Source organism: Protomyctophum bolini (assembly GCF_963924005.1).
Source record: "Protomyctophum bolini genome assembly, chromosome: 24".
NCBI classification, from domain to species: Eukaryota; Metazoa; Chordata; class Actinopteri; order Myctophiformes; family Myctophidae; genus Protomyctophum; species Protomyctophum bolini.
In genome coordinates, this window is record NC_137885.1 from 27005917 (window position 1) to 27027606 (window position 21690).

The 21690-nt window shown below is 43.6% G+C and overlaps 2 protein-coding genes across 2 annotated transcripts; one reads left to right on the forward strand and one right to left on the reverse strand.

Annotated features, from left to right (window-relative positions):
* Positions 1-10939: 10939 nt before the first annotated feature.
* Positions 10940-21297, reverse strand: LOC308311844 (transmembrane protein 182-like; the record flags this gene model as incomplete). Its single annotated transcript, XM_080758619.1, has 5 exons — positions 10940-11187; positions 15639-15776; positions 19206-19310; positions 20067-20145; positions 21127-21297. 5 exons carry the CDS (start codon positions 21295-21297, stop codon positions 10940-10942), a joined length of 741 nt encoding a protein of 246 aa, XP_080614745.1.
* On the forward strand, positions 12649-13797 carry LOC308311459 (ataxin-3-like; the record flags this gene model as incomplete). Its single annotated transcript, XM_080758147.1, has 1 exon — positions 12649-13797. One exon carries the CDS (start codon positions 12649-12651, stop codon positions 13795-13797), a length of 1149 nt encoding a protein of 382 aa, XP_080614273.1.
* Positions 21298-21690: the final 393 nt, after the last annotated feature.

Below are 21690 nucleotides of genomic sequence, written 5' to 3' on the forward strand. Positions count from 1 at the left end.
ATGTCCAGAAGGGTTCATAGTCCCCCTCAGATGTCTTTGACCAGCCCCATTTACACGGTGAAGGTAGTTCTGGTGTTGACACCAGCACTTGACCCCACACGTGGCCTCCTTGGTATACTGCTCTCTTGACATGCTCTTCTAGGGCAGCCTTGGTCGGAGGGATTGATTGTACATTGTGCCACTTTGCAAATAACTTCCTCCTTGCCGTATCTATTTCTGTATATGTGCTGGTTCGGTCATAGAGTAAGATAGTAAACCTCTCAATTGTGGTCATTACCTCCTGTGGTTTGTCATTTGGGGCTGAAGACAGTTTCAACAGGGCATGTGTAAGCTCAGGAAACACAGCCCATACAGCCCACGCAGTCTTTTTCCCGTGGCCAGCAAAGCTTGACACAGTGTCACAACCTGTCAATGCATGGAACACTGGTAGTGCAAGCGCTTTCTCAGGCCCTAGCCCTGCTGCAATTCCATGGGCTGATAAGTATCGGAAATTCTTTTCAGTTCCAAAAGCCAACCAAAGCTCATCTTCTGGCTGTAGGGTTTGAGCTACTGCCACAGCTAGCACCACAACATCAGTATCAACCGTTTGAATCATAATTTTATCACAGAGTCCTCTTTGCATTGTTCAGGAAAACCATTAAATGGTTTTGCCTCACCAAATATGTGACGGCGGACAATCTGTGCAGCACGTGCAATGTGCATAGCATCGTTGTTGATATCGTGCTCACAGGCTTTGGCAAGAGCAGTGCCAATGTCGTCTTTAAAGGCCATCAGGACATCTCTTCCTTTAGTGTAAGCTCGCAAATCAGGGAACTCGGCAAGAAGTCTCTCTTTCAGACGTGTAGAGTTAACTTGTTATCAACCTCTACTCCGAGCTGCTCCATTCGTGACTTGTAGAGCTGGGAAAGTTCTGCTAGTTTGAATACAGGTGCTGACCCATCATGTTGTCTGGCCTCTTCTATGTAAAGCACCAACTCGGCAAACACAACACCAGAGTTTGATGCTGCATGTCCCTGGCCATGATCTTCAAGACCTTCTAAGTTAGCCTTTCTGGCACGATTATAGAGACCTACTAGGCATCTGGCATGATACTTGGCTTCAATGGCCATCATGTCCCCAGCGCTAAGTCGCCCAAGTAATTCTGTGTCTTGTAGTAGGGTTGCAGCAGCGCGCACCCGTTTGTCTACTCGAAACATTTCAGCACTATGAAGGCCTTCATTGCCAGCAGGCTGTCTGCAGAATAAACAGATGTCCTGTATCGTTTCAGGAATCCGACTTGGTTGGGACCTTCTGAGTTTACATTCTGACTGTTGATCAGGACTTTCACTGCATGCTCGCTTGTCTGCCCTTTTCAACATGGTTTCATTGTACTTCAACCTGCATGTATGATGGAATTGAGCTTTGTTCGCCACCATGGCTGCTTCAATACCATGACCCTCATCCAGTCTTCCAATTGGAAATGTTGAAGGGAGCTGGCCAAGTTCATTAAACTGGATTAAATGCTCTGCAAGTGAAGTGTATCCACTCCCCTTGTCTGCTCGCGTGTTCTGCCTAGGACATCTCAATGCCTCTGACGTGTGTTCTTGGCATATAATACAGAGCTTCCAGTCAGTCTTGACTGTGCAAGAAGTTGATGGTCCTCGACCATCAAAATTCACACGTTGGAATTTCTTTGACATTTTCAAATTTGCAGTTTTCAAACGTTTGCAATAAAGGCCGAGGGGCTATCCTTTTACCACCTTTTACTACAGGAAAACACATTCAAGTATGGGATACAACTAGGTTCGGATAAGAACATTACCCTACACCTAGCCCGATCGTTCATCCAGTACCATTCAATTCCTGTGCGATCTGTACACCATCCGGGTAACTATATGAAAGTCATATAAAGCCCTGTTACCCTTGGCTCGGCTCTCCCGCGCTGGCACATCCTGTCCATTCAGGTGCGGCTATCTAACTACATCTAAATATATAAACTATTAAGTAGATGGGGCTAACATTAGATAGCATTTAGGAAACTAAACTACACTACCACTAAACTATCACCACAACCAGCACATTAATTACAGAAGAAATATGGCATAATTAAGTTTAGTGTATTTAGCTGGCTCTGAACCCCATGCTGAGTTTCACAGCAGTGGTGTCACCAGTGTGCCCTGGTTGTGCTTCAACATCCACTCTATTAAGATTCCATTCATCAAATGGTTCAGTTGTTTATTTTCTTGTTTATTAGACCAACATTTTAAGTACAACAAAATAGATAATAGCTCTATTTTCTTTCAATTAAAATTAAGTTTTTGGCCATATGGCTGCCATCTTAAAATAAACAGTGGTCTTATTCAGTTGTGAGGTAGAAGCAAGCTTCTGGCCAATTCCAAAGTTCCAAATTTGAATTCTGCATCATAAAAAATTACTCGTATCAGACCGTCATATAAGTGACGGCTGCCATCATGAAAAACGGCGGCCATCTTGAATATTCAAAGACAATTAAAAAAAATCCTAAATACATTTACCAAGTACTAGGTATAGTAAATAAGTCTGAAATATCATATTATATCCATCACTCATGAGAAAACAGTTGTTGTTGGCGGCCATTTTGAAAAATGGCTGCCATGGGCGCCGTGATGAAAATTCAAGATGCCTCCACATCTAAATCTTTTTGAAATATCTTTAGCTACAAGTGTACCAAATTTCATGCTTTTATCACAAACTGAACGATTGTTATGGCTATTTGCTGCACTAATAAGGGAAGAGCTGTGTGCATAACCCATTCTGAACGGGAACCCATTTTGGTGTTGGCATTACGTTATGCTTCAGCTATTGAAAAATAGCAGATCTACAAGCTCATAGCGCGCCACCGAGTGGCGCGCTACGAGCTTGTAGGTCTGCTATTTTTTGAAAAATCGAAGAATGACTGACATTTTTAGAATCTGATCTCGGGTCAGAATGGGTTAATCAGACCAGTGTGTGTCCAGTGGAAACCTCGTATGAATCTGATCTCAGGTCAGAATGGGATAATATACAGAAGAGAAGGCATCAGGTGTAGAGCAAAGAAAACAGAACGGAAGATACAATCAACCCCGCGGCGATGAGCAACGGAACCCCCGAGGGAAATTCCAGCGGCGAATATTATGTACCGTTACAGAAACGCTACGAGGCAATGACTCACGTCACAAACAAATAGAATGAAAGGAAGACGGAAAAACACGATTACATTCAGTGTTGATTTCTTTTTTTTTTTTTACAGCTATTTTTTTTATTTTAGTTTTAGTCTATAGTCTTCTGAATAGTTTATTTAGTTTTAGTCACCTGGAATGTTTCAGTGTTAAGTCTAGTTTTAGTCGACTAAATATCATTCATGTGAAAACATGAATGATTCTTTTATTTTAGTTTTAGTCATAGTCTTCTGAATAGTTTATTTAGTTGTAGTCACCTGGAATGTTTCAGTGTTAAGTCTAGTTTTAGTCGACTAAATATCAGTCATGTGAAAACTTTAATATAAAAGGTATAAAATGCAATGATTGATTAAAAGTTTAATTGTCATAATGAGAACATTATCATGGTGTGTAAAACGGAAAATCTAAAAATGTGCCACGGACACCACCACGTCTTTTACAACGTCGTGAGAACGTTGGCTTCCATTTTCGCATTGCAACTTTTCAGGACTAGAAAGCCTGCAGTTTATTTATTAGCTTGTATTCCCTATCGATGAAGTCACTGGAACACTGTTTCTGAACTGCCCACAGCCCTCCTATGAGACACAGACCGAGTAGAAAAAAAATTACGGCATTTTTTTCATGATTATTAGTGAGGACCTATTATATGAAGATAGGTTGAAAAGTGGTGAAGTGGTCTTTTAAGGCAACACAGAGCTTATCAGTGTTATTGTGAGTTGTTGTGCGCCATCGTCTCAGGCCTGAGGACCACATCGTTCTCCCAGGTGACTGGAGGGGGGAGGGGAGGGGAGGGGAGGGGAGGAGGGCAGAGGAGAACATGGCCCCCAGCAGCTCTCCACTTTGCCCAGCCTGGGGGGCAAAACAGGAACCATATGATGGGCAGTGAAGCGTGCAGGACTCGGGCTCAGGCCAGCTCCGGCTCATATGTATGGAAAACACTGGGCGTGGAGGGGGTGGGGGGGGGGGCACAGGGGGGGGTCATACAGTATACAGTCGGAGCGGAGCAGCCCGGCCCGGGGTCCTGGTGGTACAGGTTAAGAAGGTCTTGGTTCAGGAGGAGAGGCTAATTTCTTCTACTTGGCTGAGCAAAGGCCTGGATAATTGTGCCCCCCGGGTCGGCCTGTGGGTGATGTGTGGAGAGGCAGAGAGGAGGGGAGGGGGGGGTGGGGGGGGGAGACGACTGACAGAAGTGCAGGGCTGTTTCTAGCAGTGTTATTTTCTTTCTACAGATATTTTTTATTTAGTCTTATAGTCTTTTGAAAAGCACATACTGTAGTCATAGTACTATTTGTGACTCACAGTGAGTTTTGATGCACACAGTCATGACTGTTCAGGAGAATAGAAAAACTGTTATTTATTTATTTTTATCAAAAATGAGTTGATAGCACAGGCAGGCTCTTCAACATACTAGACTAGAGCATGTCTGAAATAAATGTCAGAGCTGAAATGTACAGTAAATGACATCAAATGGTGGTCTGTGGCTCAAATGGTGAAAAAATAATGGACCTTGATATGAAAAGGGTTGAGAAGCACTGACTTATAGTGCACAGCAGAGCACGAGGGGGTTCCCTATGAACCATGAGGGTACGAGGGGTTCCCTATGAACCGTGAGGGTACGAGTTCAAGTTCAAGATCTACAAGCTCACAATGCGTCGCAGCACGACGCATTGTGAGTTTGTAGATCGGCTATTGTCAGCGAGTGAAAACAAAACAGTCATTACGATGGCATCAAGGCCCACCAAAATACATTTTAGTACGTGACTAATGAAATGTGACTAAATTAAAACTATTCAAGAGACTAAAACTAAAATCAAAATAAATTATAGTTTGGAACCATTATGCGTCTGTAACTCTGAGAGTGTACCAATGGAACCAAATGGACCTTAACGGGTCCATTTGGTTCCATTTGTACACTCTCAGAGATAAAATAACATTGATTTTACAATATAAATCGGGGGTCCCAGAGATAGAAATGCTATTAAATGGTGGCTATCAAACTGGGGGTCCTTGAAATTAAGCGGGTTGAGAATCAGACTCCCGGCCTTGTCTCACATATCTCCGTCTCCTCTCTCTCTCTGCCTCTCTGTTTAAAGGCCTATTCATAGTCTGGATTTTCGGTGGTGAGGTGACCACCACTCCGGTGGTGAGGTGACCACCTCTCCGGTGGTGAGCTGACCACCTCTCCGGTGGTGAGCTGACCACCTCTCCAGTGGTGAGGTGACCACCGCTCCGGTGGTGAGGTGACCACCTCTCCGGTGGTGAGCTGACCAAAGGAGCTGAAATAACATTGAGCGGTGGTGAGTAAAAACAGAGAGAAGAGCTAATGCATGTCAAACTGGGGGTCCTTTAAATTAAACGTGTTAAGAATCACTGCTAGAGCCGTAAAAATCCTCTCTTATAGGGGTCCCTGGCATAGCTTTTCAAACGGGGGTCTGCGGTGTAATTAGTGTCAATTTGGGGACCCACTGTGTTATGATTATGAAATGCAATTCAGCAGAGAAGGAATAGGTTACATTTTGGAGCAAATGTCAGTTAAATGTATTAAAAAAAAAAGGCTGACGGGCCAGTCCAGTCCAGTTCAGTTACTAAAGCAAAGCTACCCTTGTACTGTAGCTCCACGTCTTTGTTGCTGCTGTGGTTAATTGCTGTAGACAGCTCTATCTACTGGCTGGGACATCTAGACCAACCTGGCAACACCTACTACTGAGGTGTGTGTGTGCATGGCTGACACAGTCAGTGACACTACAGAACACACACACACACACACACACACACACACACACACACACACACACAAGAGGAGTAATGAAAAACTGCCGTGACCAAAAAAGACCAACGGGGGAGAGAGAAAAAAAAGCAAAGATTGAAAGCAAGCGATATGAATGACTCTTTGTGGATATTCATTAGAAGAGGACGTCCAGAGGACTTAAAATCCTTGTCTTCTCGTCTAGCTTCTGGCAGCAGAGTGCTGAGCAGAGGAGGGGGAGGGGGGTGGAGGGGGGGAGGAGAGGTGACAGAGTTGTTTAAATATAGTGTGTGGAGGTGACACGCTCCACTGTAATTACACTCACCTGGTTCACGGCGGAGATTATAGGAGGGGAGAGGAGAGGAGAGGAGAGGAGAGGAGAGGAGAGGAGAGGAGAGGGAAGCGTTAGAGGCTTGAAAGAAAATATTCTGGGCAGGTGTTTTTTAAGGATTATGTTATAGGCCTACTTTAGCTATTGCAATATAGCAGATCTACAAGCTCATAGCGCCCTAACTGGGTTAAACAATACATTATCCCCAGTTTGAAGTCAACAGTTAAAGCTGCTATATAAGCAATAATATGTCAACATTTTAATTACCTTTTATTGTGTGTCTCTGTGACACATCTAGGGGGCCGCAATCTGCATTCAAAGATGTTCCTAGAAGCTTTGTCATTGGTCGAAATAAACCCGGGCCGGCGCAAAGACTAACCAATCAGGAAGCAGACAGGCGAATCGACCAATGACAAAGCTTCCATAGGAGAATCTTTGAATGCAGCTTGTGACCCCTAGATGTGTCACAGAGACTAAATATGTTTTGGGAGCGTTCTACCCGCTGCTGGCTGTCTGAATACCAACAAAAGAAAGGTCGTTAAAATGTTGACATTATTGCTTATAGCAGCTTTAACTGCACAACAGAAATAAAGCAGCTAGCTGAGTTAATCGTTAATTATATCGTTTCGCAAACTTTCTCTATAGTGCGCACACACACACACACACACACACACACACACACACAGACACACACACACACAGACACACTCACAGACACACACAGTCACACACTCACAGACACACACAGTCACACACACAGACACACACACACACACACACACACACACACACACACACACACACACACACACACACACCTCTCCCTGCGTGCGACAGAGCTTATATAACCCGATGGGTGAAACGTTCCCAAACTCGGCTGAGATGTTGTCAGACATGGTTAACGATGCTCCTCCCTCAGATATATTTAGTATTGTTATATGATTATAATTATTATGATAATAAATTATGATTTATTGGGGTTATAAAAACAACTCATACAGTAGATTTTTTCATTGTTGATTTCCTCGACTGAAACCACCCTTTTTTTCACTGACAAAAGCTTCATAAAACCTAAATGAAAACTAAGCTATGACGACTAAAACAATGACTAAATGTATAAATTTCGTCAAATAAAAACGATAGACTAAAATGTTAGGAAGGGACTATAGTGGACAAGAGATCCAGTATAAGTCATTTTACACTTGGTTGCCGAATGCTGAAAATAGCAGATCTACAAGCTCACAACGTGTCACGTTGTTGGTGTCCAAATCAGTCCTTACGACGGCATCAAGGCCCGCCAAAATACATTTTAGTCGACTAAATCAACTGTGGATTTAGTCAACTAAAGTCATATGGGATTTTTGTCAACCAAAACTAGACTATATAACACTAACTAAAACATTCCAGGTGACTAAAATGTGACTAAAACTAAAATGAAAACTATTCAGACTATGACTAAAAACTTTGCTTCCTTTATGATGAATTCCTGTTCTGTTCTTTAACTACATAGAAGTGTCTATTTGTACGTCTCTAAATGTTTCGATGAATTGAACATGGTGGACCCTGTTGTAAACAAGTGTAATGCTTAATTGGGTCGTCCACTCACAGTTAACAGTCTTTGTATTGAGTTTGTGCTTGAAATGTACTGTAATTCTGCAAACTGTTAATAAATATTTCAATCAATCAATTTCTGTCTAAAATAAAACACTGCTTCAAGTTGAAGCAACACTGCACTCTAGTGGCGACTGGCGGAACGACGCGGGTGGAAACCCAGACACCAGAGAGAGAGTCCATTAAGGGAAAAAGTGCTGTCACAAAATAGATCATGACAGTCTCATTTACTGTGGCCGTCCCAGAGCCCTGACCCTGCAGTCTGCACATTGAAGCTGAAGTCCTATTAACACATTCTGACCCGAGATCAGATTCTAAAAAAGGTCTTCTACATCCTGACAGTTTTCTGAAAAAGCTATGTTTCTGTGTCAGTGGTTCTTCGATTTTTCAAAAAATAGCAGACCTACAAGCTCGTAGCGCGCCACTCGGTGGCGCGCTACGAGCTTGTAGATCTGCTATTTTCCAATAGCTAAAGCATGACATGATGCTAACACCAAAAGGGGTTCCCGCCCAGAATGGATTAACCCTTTAAGACCCGAGTGACTGCCACACATTCTACGAATGCCTTCTAGATCCCTGACAGTTTTCAGAAAAAAACCCTGTATGTTTCTATATGACAGTCGTTCTCAAACATTTTCATGTCAAGGACCGCCAAAAATATATGTTATTAAGGCCTCCGAACGCTCCCATCTGAAAATATGTTGTTCCAGGGACCCCCCCCATCTGAGAATATGTTGTTCCAGGGACCTCCCCCAGAAGCAAAGATTTGAGTTAAAAACATTTGCTCTGAAAGAAGAATATATATTCAAAAATGTGTGACACATTTTCACCAGTTTAAAAAAAAATAGCATGAAGACCTACAAGCTCGTAGGACAAGCACTCACGCTATGAGCTTGTAGATCTGGTATTTCTATGCTAAAGTATAATAATGCTTTAAATAAAACACCTAAATGGGTCTCACGTCCGTAACGCATTAATGGCAGGCTGAGTCACACAGTCAAACTCAATTATCATATCTCTCTCTCTCTCTCTGACAAACACGGCAGCAGCAAAGCAAAGCACGGAGGCAGCACAGGACCTCCGCTCTTAATCAGCGTCGACTTATCAATTATAATGGATTTGAATTACTTTGGCCAACGGGCATGCGGAGACAAACTACAGATTATGAAATGTAACCCATTTAGACCCCAGAACGGATTCTACAAAATGTCTTCTTTGTGTGTCTTCTTCTTTGTTTAGTTTTTTTAAGTTTTCTGAAAAACCTGTGTTTCTATGTCTGTTTCATGTCAAGGACCCCCAGAATTTTCTGTATTTCAGAATCTCAAACTATGTTGTTGTTCCAGGGACCCCCCCCCCCCCCCCCGCCCCACAGAAGCAAATATAATATGAGTTAAAAACTGTTCACTGTGAAAGAATATATATTTATTATGCAAAGAGTTGCGCCACCATTTTCACGATATTTCCATCATAGCGCTATGAGCTTGAGCTACAAGATATGAGCTACAAGATATGAGCTTGTAGAAAGTGACACACAGATTCCGTTCCCGTCCAAAATGGGATAATGACAGAGAGTCAGGAGGGACGGCGGCGGTTTATTATATTTCTCACAACGTGTGTCATGACGACCACATACTTATATATTACGTATTCTGGACATGTACTGCTATTACTCAAGCCAGTGGGCATGAAGGGGTGAAGAAAAAGCAGGATTTCAAGGGCCTTATATATAGCCTAGTAGAGGTTACTAAATATGCTGCAAAATTGGCTCAGGGGGTAGAGTGGCCCGGCAGAACAGCTGGGTGGCAACCCGGTTCGATTTCGGGGCTCCCCCAAAGCAGAGCCCTCTAAATAGAAGAGTTACGACATTGAGGGGGCAGAAACAGAGCGCTGTTCATGCAGCCTGGATTTGGAAATACATTGTTGATAAATAAGTGCAATTTTAAGCATGTGTGCAACATGAAAACTGTTTTAAAGTATCGGAGCGACCCTTTTTTGTCATATCGGTATATCTGTGAATATGCCAGTCTAACCACCGATCCCACACAGGGGTAAGGAACTGCAGAAAAAGGAACTGCAAGTGCACATTTGAGTGAGGAGTCTGCTATAAACACAACACTGGTATTGGTAGATCACTACACTGGTATTGGCTAACACAGAAATTGAGGTATTGGATCGGAAGCGAAAAAAGTCGGGACATCCGTAGTAACAACTACAGTCTCTGTAGTTTTTACTGAAAAACCCATGTTTCTATATCAGTGGTGCTGAACCTTTTTCATGTCAAGGACCCCCAGAATTAAGGCACGGACCCCCATCTCAAAATATGTAGTTCCAGGGACCGCCCAGAAGTAAATATTTTAGTTTTCCCCAAAATAGCAGACGTACAAGCTCGTAGTGCTGCAGTCTGTATGTGTAAAAGTATAACATAATGCTTAAAACACCAAAAGGTGTTCCCGTCTAGAATGGGTTAAACAAAGGGCAGTTTCCAGAGGAAGGAGGCGCACCTGTTTTCTTTTTCTTTTTCTACATACTACTGTACGCCTATTCTTAATAGATAAAATGATAAGGCACAATATTAAAATGGCTGTGTGGAGAGCAAGTTGATACAAGTTTACTGAACCAAAGAATGACAGGAATAAAACTCACCATGCAATCAGTTCACGTTCCAAAGCTCGGTCCATTTTAATCTGGAAGGGCAGAGAATGGAGTTCAGCAGACACTGCATACAGCCAGTATGCAGTGTCTATAATTGCAATAGACATTGCAATTAAAAACAAAATTGCACTGAGAACTGAATTTGGGAAACACGTTTTCACCTACGCTGTACCATTCTCCTGAAACATCCTAATATCTGAAGCTAGATTAATTGGATTATTTTAATTAACAAATTGGACACTCATGTTTTTAAAATGGTCAAAAAAATATATATATATCTAAATTACATATAAAAATATTAATAATAGTATTATATATATATATATATATATATATATAAACTGTATATATGTTTTTGTTTTTGTTTTGCAATTTTGTGTTAAGATCATCAACTAAAATGCATATATTTTTTTTAAATTAATTTCACAACTTCAGCATGTGTTCCGGAGTGTCGTTCCGCACCTTCCGGCCAACCGCGATGAAGAGCACGCCGGACAGCAGGCAGAAGAAGCCGGCGACGGGAGCCAGCAGGAAGGAAAACCCGTTGCGGACCGCCAGGCGGAGGGCCGGGTCTCCTCTGGCCAGCCTCTGCTGCCCCGCAAAGACCTCCAGGGTGTCCAGGACGTGGATCCACACCACAAACATCACCACCACCCCCAGGAGACACACGCCTTGGCGGGGAGAGAGATAGAGAAACATCACCACCAGCAGACACACGCCTGGGTGGGGAGAGGAATGGAGGGGAAAGGAACTGGTTGGAATAACGTGTTCCTTCCACGCGCTATACGTCCAACAAGGGAAACTCCCCCCTGTCAGGTGTAAAGGAGCAACTTGGACACTCAGGCATGAAGGAAGCATGAGTTCAAGTCCGTTGCTCTCCCCTTGTCCCCCATATATGGGGACTAGGTTGCTCTCCCCTTGTCCCCCATATATGGGGACTAGGTTGGTGGAGGGTGTGTAGAGCCCAGGATCACATTAGATGATTGACACAGGGGTGAAAAATGGGTTACAAAATCGTGGGATAAAAAAATATATATTAAAAAAAAAAAAGAATAGAGAAACATCACCACCACCCCCAGCAGACACACGCCTGGGTGGGGAGAGAGGGATGGAGAATATGGAAACATCACCACATCAGGGCACCACTGTATCTCTCTTTTTTTATATATATAGCCTTAAAGGCGATAAAGCGACTGCTAGGGCTGAGACAGCACGAGGCGAGGCGACAGCACTATACCGACTGCCACCGTGCCCAAATGTTGGAATTAAAAAAAAAGAATGGAAATGTTTGGGAATTAACCCCTGATGTAACTAAGTCAGTTCTGTGGTCAGAGTTGTAGTGTAGTGTCAGCAGACTCAGCACTGTGTCTGTCTATATCTGTTAAAGGAGAATTCCATACTAAAAGGCTTTCTTACCTTTATTTGTAGTTGTTACGTCCCCATCAAAGAGGTCCAGGTGTTATTTTGTGCAAAACCTCCTTATTGGCTATTTCCCCTACCATGAGCCCTCAATTAATTGCATTGAATTGGATGGGAATTGAATGGGGCTAATTCGCTTATTTCCATCCCAAGCGGCACACTTTACTACTTATTTCGATGGAAATAAGCAAATTAGCATAACACCCCATAGCCCCATTCAATTCCCATTCAATCGAGGGCTTATGGTAGGGGAAATAGCCAATAAGGAGTTTTTGCACAAAATAACACCTGGACCTCTTTGGTGGGGACGTAACAACTACAAATAAAGCCTTCTAACATGGAATTCTCCTTTAAATAGCCCCGCGGTCATTCAAGGCGTCGATGACGTCACTGTGATGACCTCAGTACTATAACATCAGCCCTGTGTGTGTCGGGGCCTGACCAGTCTTCATTTGAATCGGTCGTCGGCAACACGTGTAACATTATTGAGGGGAGTGACACACACATCTGTGACAATATTATTTGGGTATAAACAAATCACTTAAATCACAGTACGGTAAATCCTCAAAGTAAGTCGCCTTAACGTTCATCCAAAACGCTGCAGCGCTGAAATCTAAAGTGTATTATTATGAAAGTAATGCACGCATAGCGAACTCGTACATGTACCCCCAGAGTGGCAACGAACGAACGTGTGACAACGAATTAATTAAACCATGGACTCCATATTTCACGAGAAACAGGACGGCTCTCTGTGCGCGCAGCACTGCCTCAACAACCTCCTCCAGGGGGAGTACTTCACCCCCGTGGACCTGTCCTCCATCGCCCAGCAGCTGGACGAAGAGGAGCGCATGAGGATGGCCGAGGGCGGCATGGCCAGCGACGAGTACCGCACCTTCCTGCGGCAGCCGTCGGGGAACATGGACGACAGCGGCTTCTTCTCCATCCAGGTGATCAGCAGCGCGCTGGGCAAAGTGTGGGGCCTGGAGCAGGTGCTCTTCAACAGCCCGGAGTACCGGCGGCAGATGACGGAGCCCACCGACGAGAGGGCCTTCATCTGCAACTACAAGGAGCACTGGTTCACGGTGCGCAAGCTGGGACAGCAGTGGTTCAACCTGAACTCGCTGCTGACGGGGCCGGAGCTGATCTCGGACACCTACCTGGACCTGTTCCTGGCGCAGCTGCAGCAGGAGGGCTACTCCATCTTCGTCATCCTGGGGAGCCTGCCGGAGTGCGAGGCGGACCAGGTCCTGGGCATGGTGAGGGTGCAGCAGCAGCAGCGCCCCCGGCTTGTGGGGGGAGAGGCCCAGAGGTCCATGGGACTGATGGCCCGGTCCAGTGGGTTCATGGGAGAGGCCCGCTCCAGTGGCCTCCAGGGCAGCAGGCCTTTGTCTCAGCCTTCGTGGGCAGCAGGCCTGGGGGGGCTCATGGAGGACGGGGACAGCAGCGACGAGCTGCGGAGAGCCCTGGAGCTCAGCAGACGAGACGTGGAGGTGGAGGACGAAGACGCCGACCTCCGGCAGGCCATACAGCTCAGCATGCAGGGGGAAGGGGGTGGGGGCGGGGCGACCAGTATGAGGTCTTTGGAGTCCAACGTTAAGCCTAGCAGCCGGGACGCAGCGGCGCCACCGGCGGCAGCAGCGGCGGCGGCAGGCGACGGCGGTGGAATATCAGAGGGCACCCAGAGCGAGATGTCCCCAGCGGAGGAGGTGCGTCGAAGGAGACAGGCCTACTTCGATCGGCAGTCACAGCAGCAACAACAGCAGCAACAGGCAGAGGATGGAGCGACGGGAAGCAGCAGCGGATCAGGATCACAGGGCCGTGCTGGTGACGGAGAGGAGGGCCCTAAACGGAACAAGCCCTAGAGAGGAGGGCCCTGCACGGAACAAGCCCTAGAGAGGAGGGCCCTGCACGGAACAAGCCCTAGAGAGGAGGGCCCTAAACGGAACAAGCCCTAGAGAGGAGGGCCCTAAACGGAACAAGCCCTAGAGAGGAGGGCCCTGCACGGAAAAGGCCCTAGAGAGGAGGGCCCTGCACGGAAAAGGCCCTAGAGCCAGTGAAGGGGAGAAAGCTTGTCCATTACCCCCCCCCCCAAGAAAGCAGTGGTTCTCAACCAGTGGTCCTTGAGGCGGTTGGTTCCAGGTGGTATCTAAAACCACATATTACACACATAAAGACCCCCCAGGATGGTGTTCTGAATCTTCTAAACGTCATTAACACGCCGCTCAGATTTGTCTCCAGACAATCACGTCATTTTCAACTAACTAACAAGCCATTTTTTTCAAGGGTGTAGTCTAGGGTAGTCTAGAGAGTCTATAGTCTTTCAAGGGTGTAGTTTAGTCTAGTCTAGAGTGTGGATATTCACGGTCATTCGTACATGCTCTATTTTCGGAGCACTTTAATAACTTTGGGGCGGAAATTGCACCGTTTTTTTTTCTTCCCAGTTGTAATATTTTTTCAGCATTTGGGTGTGCCCATAATTAGATAACCCCATAGTTAGATAAACTAATAAACAAAAAAAGACTAGCTATTTCAGTGCCGTGTGCCTCATTTCAGTTAATTTCACTGTTATGTCACAGAAACGTTGTGAATTATTGAGTTATTTTGTGTTCTCAAGCCATTCAGGACGGGAACCCCTTTTGGTGCCTTTTATGTTGTACTTTAGCTATTGAAAAATAGCAGATCTACAAGCTCATAGCACGGCACCCGGGTGCTGCTCTACAAGCTTGTAGATCTGCTATTTTTGAATAATATCGCAAATCTTTGAATATATATATATATTCTTTCAGGGTGAGCAGTTTTTAACTCTAATTTTTGCTTCCGTGGGGGTCCCTGGAACAACATATTTTGAGATGGGGGGGGTCGGTGGCCAAATACATATCATTCTGGGGATCCTTGACATGAAATTATTTGAGAACCACTGACACAGGAACATAAGGGTTTTTCAGAAAATCATGTCAGGATTAACCCATTTAGGCCTGAGGCAGATTCTGAAAACGCCTCTAAATCCTGACCTAAGTTTTCTGAAAAACTTCAAATATATCATATAGCATCATCAATTTTTTACAGTTTTGAATACTGTACATACTGTACAGAACCCAAAAATGGGTTCCCGGCCTGAGGGGGTAAAACACCAAAAGGGGTTCCCGCCCAGAATGGGGAAGACATTTGTAGAATGTTCTCAGGTTTAAATTAAATCACAGCTATTGCACACGTGTACAAAACGTCCGCAGGGGAAACATATCTACAGAGTACCTTCATTCATTCACACCCATTCAGTCCCTTACACCCCATCCAGGGCCCTGAGGTCAGCTGACCAGCGGCTCCTGACTGTGCCCAATTCCAATCTCAGGTCCAGAGGTGACCGTGCCTTTTCGGTGGCTGGCCCCAAACTCTGGAACTGTCTGCCCCTTCATATTAAGTCTGCTCCCTCCTTAGAGGCCTTTAAGTCTTTACTAAAAACCCATTTCTTCTCCCTGGCTTTCAATGTTTGACCTAATTAACCTGTGTACTTTTTGTGTTGCTTTGATTTTGTAATGAAACCGGTGTACTTTTTGTGTTGCTTTGATTTTGTTTTACTATGTTACTTGTGTCATGTTTCCTGTACAGCACTTTGGTTGGCCTCCTGGTCTTTGAAAATGTGCTCTATAAATAAAATTTGATTTGATTTGATTTGATTCAATATACGTGAACGCAGCATCCTTACCTCCCGAAAGCTGAAAAGCCCCGCCTGCTTTATAGAGCCTGTGATTGGCCAGTGGGGCAGCGCAGATGACGAGAAATCCACCAATCACCACGGAGACCACGCCCATTATGAGGAGGACACTCCAGAAGGTTCTGAACACTGTAAATAGAGACAACAGGATGTTATTTATGACAACAAGGATATCCTGCTAAACAGGATGGCAAAAAATATTACACAATTAATACAATTTACAATTTACAATTTAGGCATTTAGCAGACGCTCTTAATCCAGAGCGACTTACATTAAGCAAGAACAAAAAGCATGGGGAATACATCACATAAAAACATTTATCATATATCTCATTGGTTCCCAAAGTGGGGTCCGGGGACCCCCTAAATGACCAGAGCTAAATGATACTTTGTAACCAAATGGACCCTTATGGGTCTGTAACTCTGAGAGTGTACAAATGGACCCGTTCCATTTGTACACTCTCAGAGTTAAATTAACATTGATTTTTACAATATAAACTGGGGGTCCCAGAGATAGAAATGCCATTAAATGGGGGTCCGTCCGTAGACTAATGCATGTCAAACTGGGCGGTCCTTGAAATTAAACGGGTTGAGAATCACTGCTAGAGCCGTAAAAATCTGGTCCCTGGCACATCTTTTCTAATGGTGGTCCGCGGGGTTATAAGTGTCATTTTAGGGGTCCTTGACATGAAAAAGTCGTGCTGACCAGAGACACCCAAACCCACTTAAAGGACACCTTTTGGTTTATCCAGAGAAGCAAAGACGAAACATCGGAGGTTTGCGGGAAAAGAAGATGTGCTACGCCTGCACACAGTGTGACAAGACGAGTTTCAATAGTTCACGTCGCCTGACAATACACCAGCGTATCCACACCGGGGAGAAACCATACCGCTGCCAACAGTGTGACAATACACCAGCGTATCCACACCGGGGAGAAACCATACCGCTGCCAACAGTGTGACAATACACCAGCGTATCCACACCGGGGAGAAACCATACCGCTGCCAACAGTGTGACAATACACCAGCGTATCCACACCGGGGAGAAACCATACCGCTGCCAACAGTGTGACAATACACCAGCGTATCCACACCGGGGAGAAACCATACCGCTGCCAACAGTGTGACAATACACCAGCGTATCCACACCGGGGAGAAACCATACCGCTGCCAACAGTGTGACAATACACCAGCGTATCCACACCGGGGAGAAACCATACCGCTGCCAACAGTGTGACAAGGGTTTCCACACCGAAGAGAAACCATACCGCTGCCAACAGTGTGACAAGGGTTTCCACGAGCCGGGCGGTCTACGAACATGCTAAATATGTATTTTTTTACAAAAGATAATGGTAATTTATTTTTGTATTATTTACTATAGCCCTTCTAGACCCCAATAAGTTACATCTGGCCATGAAATATCACGGGATCTATTGAATGTAGATTCAGTAGATCCTCTGATCTTTTGTGGCCAGATTCCTGGGGTCTAGTAGGACTATAGTAAATAATAATAAAGAAATCGCCGTAAGATTTTGTAAAAAAGGAAGTATTTAGCCCCATGTTCGAATGCCCCCGCACCCCCCCTCCCATCCTTTTACTTTGTCTAATAACAACCTAAAACATGAACCTTGTTTGAAAGAAAATAAAGTTGTCCTTTATTTAAAGTCACAACTGCTGCAACAACAACTGAACATTTTGTTCAAAGATTTGTTGGACAACCACTTCAAAGAAACTTTATACATCCACATATTATGATATCATCATCCTAAGGTTAGCAATGAATATCACCTCTAATACAAGCCATGTTTTGTATAGAATATAAGGAATATCACCTCTAATACAAGCCATGTTTTGTATAGAATATAAGGAATATCACCTCTAATACAAGCCATGTTTTGTATAGAATATAAGGAATATCACCTCTAATACAAGCCATGTTTTGTATAGAATATAAGGAATATCACCTCTAATACAAGCCATGTTTTGTATAGAATATAAGGAATATCACCTCTAATACAAGCCATGTTTTGTATAGAATATAAGGAATATCACCTCTAATACAAGCCATGTTTTGTATAGAATATAAGGAATATCACCTCTAATACAAGCCATGTTTTGTATAGAATATAAGGAATATCACCTCTAATACAAGCCATGTTTTGTATAGAATATAAGGAATATCACCTCTAATACAAGCCATGTTTTGTATAGAATATAAGGAATATCACCTCTAATACAAGCCATGTTTTGTATAGAATATAAGGAATATCACCTCTAATACAAGCCATGTTTTGTATAGAATATAAGGAATATCACCTCTAATACAAGCCATGTTTTGTATAGAATATAAGGAATATCACCTCTAATACAAGCCATGTTTTGTATAGAATATAAGGAATATCACCTCTAATACAAGCCATGTTTTGTATAGAATATAAGGAATATCACCTCTAATACAAGCCATGTTTTGTATAGAATATAAGGAATATCACCTCTAATACAAGCCATGTTTTGTATAGAATATAAGGAATATCACCTCTAATACAAGCCATGTTTTGTATAGAATATAAGGAATATCACCTCTAATACTAGCCATGTTTTGTATAGAATATAAGGAATATCACCTCTAATACTAGCCATGTTTTGTATAGAATATAAGGAATATCACCTCTAATACAAGCCATGTTTTGTATAGAATATAAGGAATATCACCTCTAATACAAGCCATGTTTTGTATAGAATATAAGGAATATCACCTCTAATACAAGCCATGTTTTGTATAGAATATAAGGAATATCACCTCTAATACTAGCCATGTTTTGTATAGAATATAAGGAATATCACCTCTAATACAAGCCATGTTTTGTATAGAATATAGGTTGCTACAGTACCTTCGGGAAGGAGATATCTCCATTTCCGTCACCACTAAACCCCTTATCCCTAAAGTTCAACTAGCCAATCTACATTGACACGTTGTGAGCTTGTAGACAGGCCCTTTTAGCTATTAAAAAATGTTTAGCAAAATAGTAAAAAAAAGGCAAAGAAGTTTAGGGGTAAGGGGTTTAGCGGTGGTTCTAGCATACAATAAGGTCAGACTAAAGAGATATTTTGTCCATAAGTCGACTCTGAGCCTTGATCAGGATTTTGTCCAGGACTAGACTGAGCTGTGGACATTGCTCTTGCTCTCATGTCTCCATGTATGTAACTGTATTTTTATTTCCGTTTTGTGTTATGTCAAATGTGTGTATATGTGTGTTGCATACAAAAAAATGTTCGTCGGCTACACTGACAAAAAACACATAAAAACTATATGTAAACTAAGCCATGATGACTAAAACTGACTAAATATATACTGTTGATTTAGTCAACAAATAAAAACTAGACTAAAATGTTAGGAAGGGACTAGTGGACACGAGATCCAGTATACCGGTAAGTCATTTTACACTTGGTTTCATGCTGGAAATAGCAGATCTACAAGCAGTGCACACAACCCCACTTTGGGAACCACTGTTTAACACAACATGCCTCTTTCACGAAATATATCTTAAATCCTACCAACCAATGGCAGAGTCCGCTGTGGAGGGATGTGATTGGCCAGGCTCGGCGAGGGCGGGGAATGGGAAGAGGAAGGCGGGCTCACACACCTTGGAACTCGGCTGATTGGCTGAGCAGAACAACAGGAGCAGAACAAAACAATGAAACAAAGTGTGCGTGTGTGTGTGTGTGTGTGTGTGTGTGTGTGTGTAACACGCATAACCCGGCATTGATACATATCTTAATTACGTCACCACCATTACATCAGTAATTATATTATTATTATTATTATATATTATATCTACCAAGCATACGCACATAAAAAGCCGGTTTGGCCGACTTGCTAATGGGGGACAATTAGGTTTCGTGAAATGACTATTATATTTATTTCTGGAACTCCTGGAACAAAACGCGTGAGCCCAGTCGCTTCCTACAATTACTTGCTCTCAATGTTGACGTAAAAAAGATGTGGATTAAAGGACCCAATGCCAGAGTGTAATTGGTTTTCGATGGTGACGTAATGACGATATGTTTTAGAGTTGGGAGGATTAAAGGTAATGCTCCTATGTATACATGTATATGTAATCTGGCACCACTGCCGTATCAGGCACAAGTAGTCATTACTGAGATTTGACAGTTTGTAGCGGTCGAAAGTACTTGCGCGCTCTGCTTGCGCAACAAGCAAGTTTCAAGTATGCACTCGACAGAGTGCAGTTCTAGTTTTAGTCTAGATTTTATTTGTTGACAAACTTGTTGACAATATATTTAGTCTTAGTTTTAGTCATCACAGTTCATTTAGTTTCCATTTAGTCTTCGTCAGTGAAAAAAAGGTAGTTGACGAACATTTTTCGTCATAGTTTTAGTCGACGAAAACAGCACTGCTTACCGCTCCACATGGTCCACGCAGAGAGGAGGTCCGGGCTGCCCCTGAATGCACACCTCCACAACAGACCTTCATGAAAGAGCTGCGCGCGCACACACACACACACACACACACACACACACACACACACACACACACACACACTTTCAAGAAATTCTTGAACACAAACAATAGTGGATGCGCAAACTTGGAAAACGTGCTTCAGGATACAGATCACGGGTACAGATTCAGAAAGCATCGCCTTCTCCATATATGGCGACTGCCAATTATTGCAGACACTGAACAGAATGTCGCCGATGCCTGATCAGCTCTCGGCTTATTGGGCATGCCTGCAATCTGCAGACTGCAGGCCCCTCACCACTGATTTATGGACATTACAGAGGCTTCCAAATATGAACACAAGTAGTTTACATTTGTAGTCAAGCTGCATAATAGCATCCTTAAGACACTGGTACTTAAGGAATGCCTCTTCCAGACTGTGGTCAAATGTACATGATGCCACTTCCAAAATGGTCACTTCTCTACTGTCCTCATCAACAACAACATCATCATCTGGTGTATTAGCTGTGACATCTGAAAAGGCATCATTTTCATTATTGTGCATGAACATGGCGGTTGAAACACGTGAGTGCTTATACATTTTGGCAGATGATGAAACATATGAACTTATGTCCTTAGCTAATAGGTCAACAATTCTGTAATGTCTAGCAATGTACATTCCCTTATATATATACATAGCAGCCATTAAGTATATGTGACAGTGTTTCTGTCACATACCGGTATGTGTTACGTGTTAGGGTACCACAGAGAGATTGAGTCTGGTCAACGCAGCGCGACGCGTTGTGAGCTTGTAGATCTGCTATTTTCAGCATGCAACCAAGTGTAAAATGACTTATCCTGGATCTCTTGTCCACTAGTCCCCTTCCTAACATTTTAGTCTAGTTATTTGTTGACAAAATTAGTCATCATAGCTTAGTTTCCATTTCGTTTTCTTCAGTGAAAAAAAGGTAGAACATTTTTTTTGGTCATAGTATATTAGTCAACGAAAGCAACAGCGACTCACAGACGCCCCCTTCTGTCCCACAGACGTCAGTACACCCTCCTCTTCATCCTCCTCCTCGGAGACCAGCAGCCAGTACTGAGTCCCACAGGACAGCAGCATGGACAGGAACCCTACGGCGCCGCAGAACCCAGCCAGGAACAGAACCACATGGAGCCTGTCAGCAGGAGACATGTCTGTCTGTCTGTCTGTCTCAGTGTCTGTCTGTCTATCTGTCTGTCTCAGTGTCTGTCTGTCTATCTGTCTGTCTCAGTGTCTGTCTGTTGCTACCACAGGGGTATGTGGCTATAGCATGAGAAGGAATGTGGAGAGAGAGAGAGAGAGAGAGAGAGAGAGAGAGAGAGAGAGAGAGAGGAGACAGAGGGGCACCGTGGCAGTATGTAAATAAAAGTGACTTCATGGATATATGGTTACAGATATTTTTATCTTTTCACAAACATAAATAGCAGTGCTGTGTCGAGTCGATGCTATTTTGGAGTACAGTACAGAATACAGTCCCAACGACAACGACGCTACGCTGCAACGCACAGACATACATACTGTACGCATACTGTAGTGGCGGAAGGG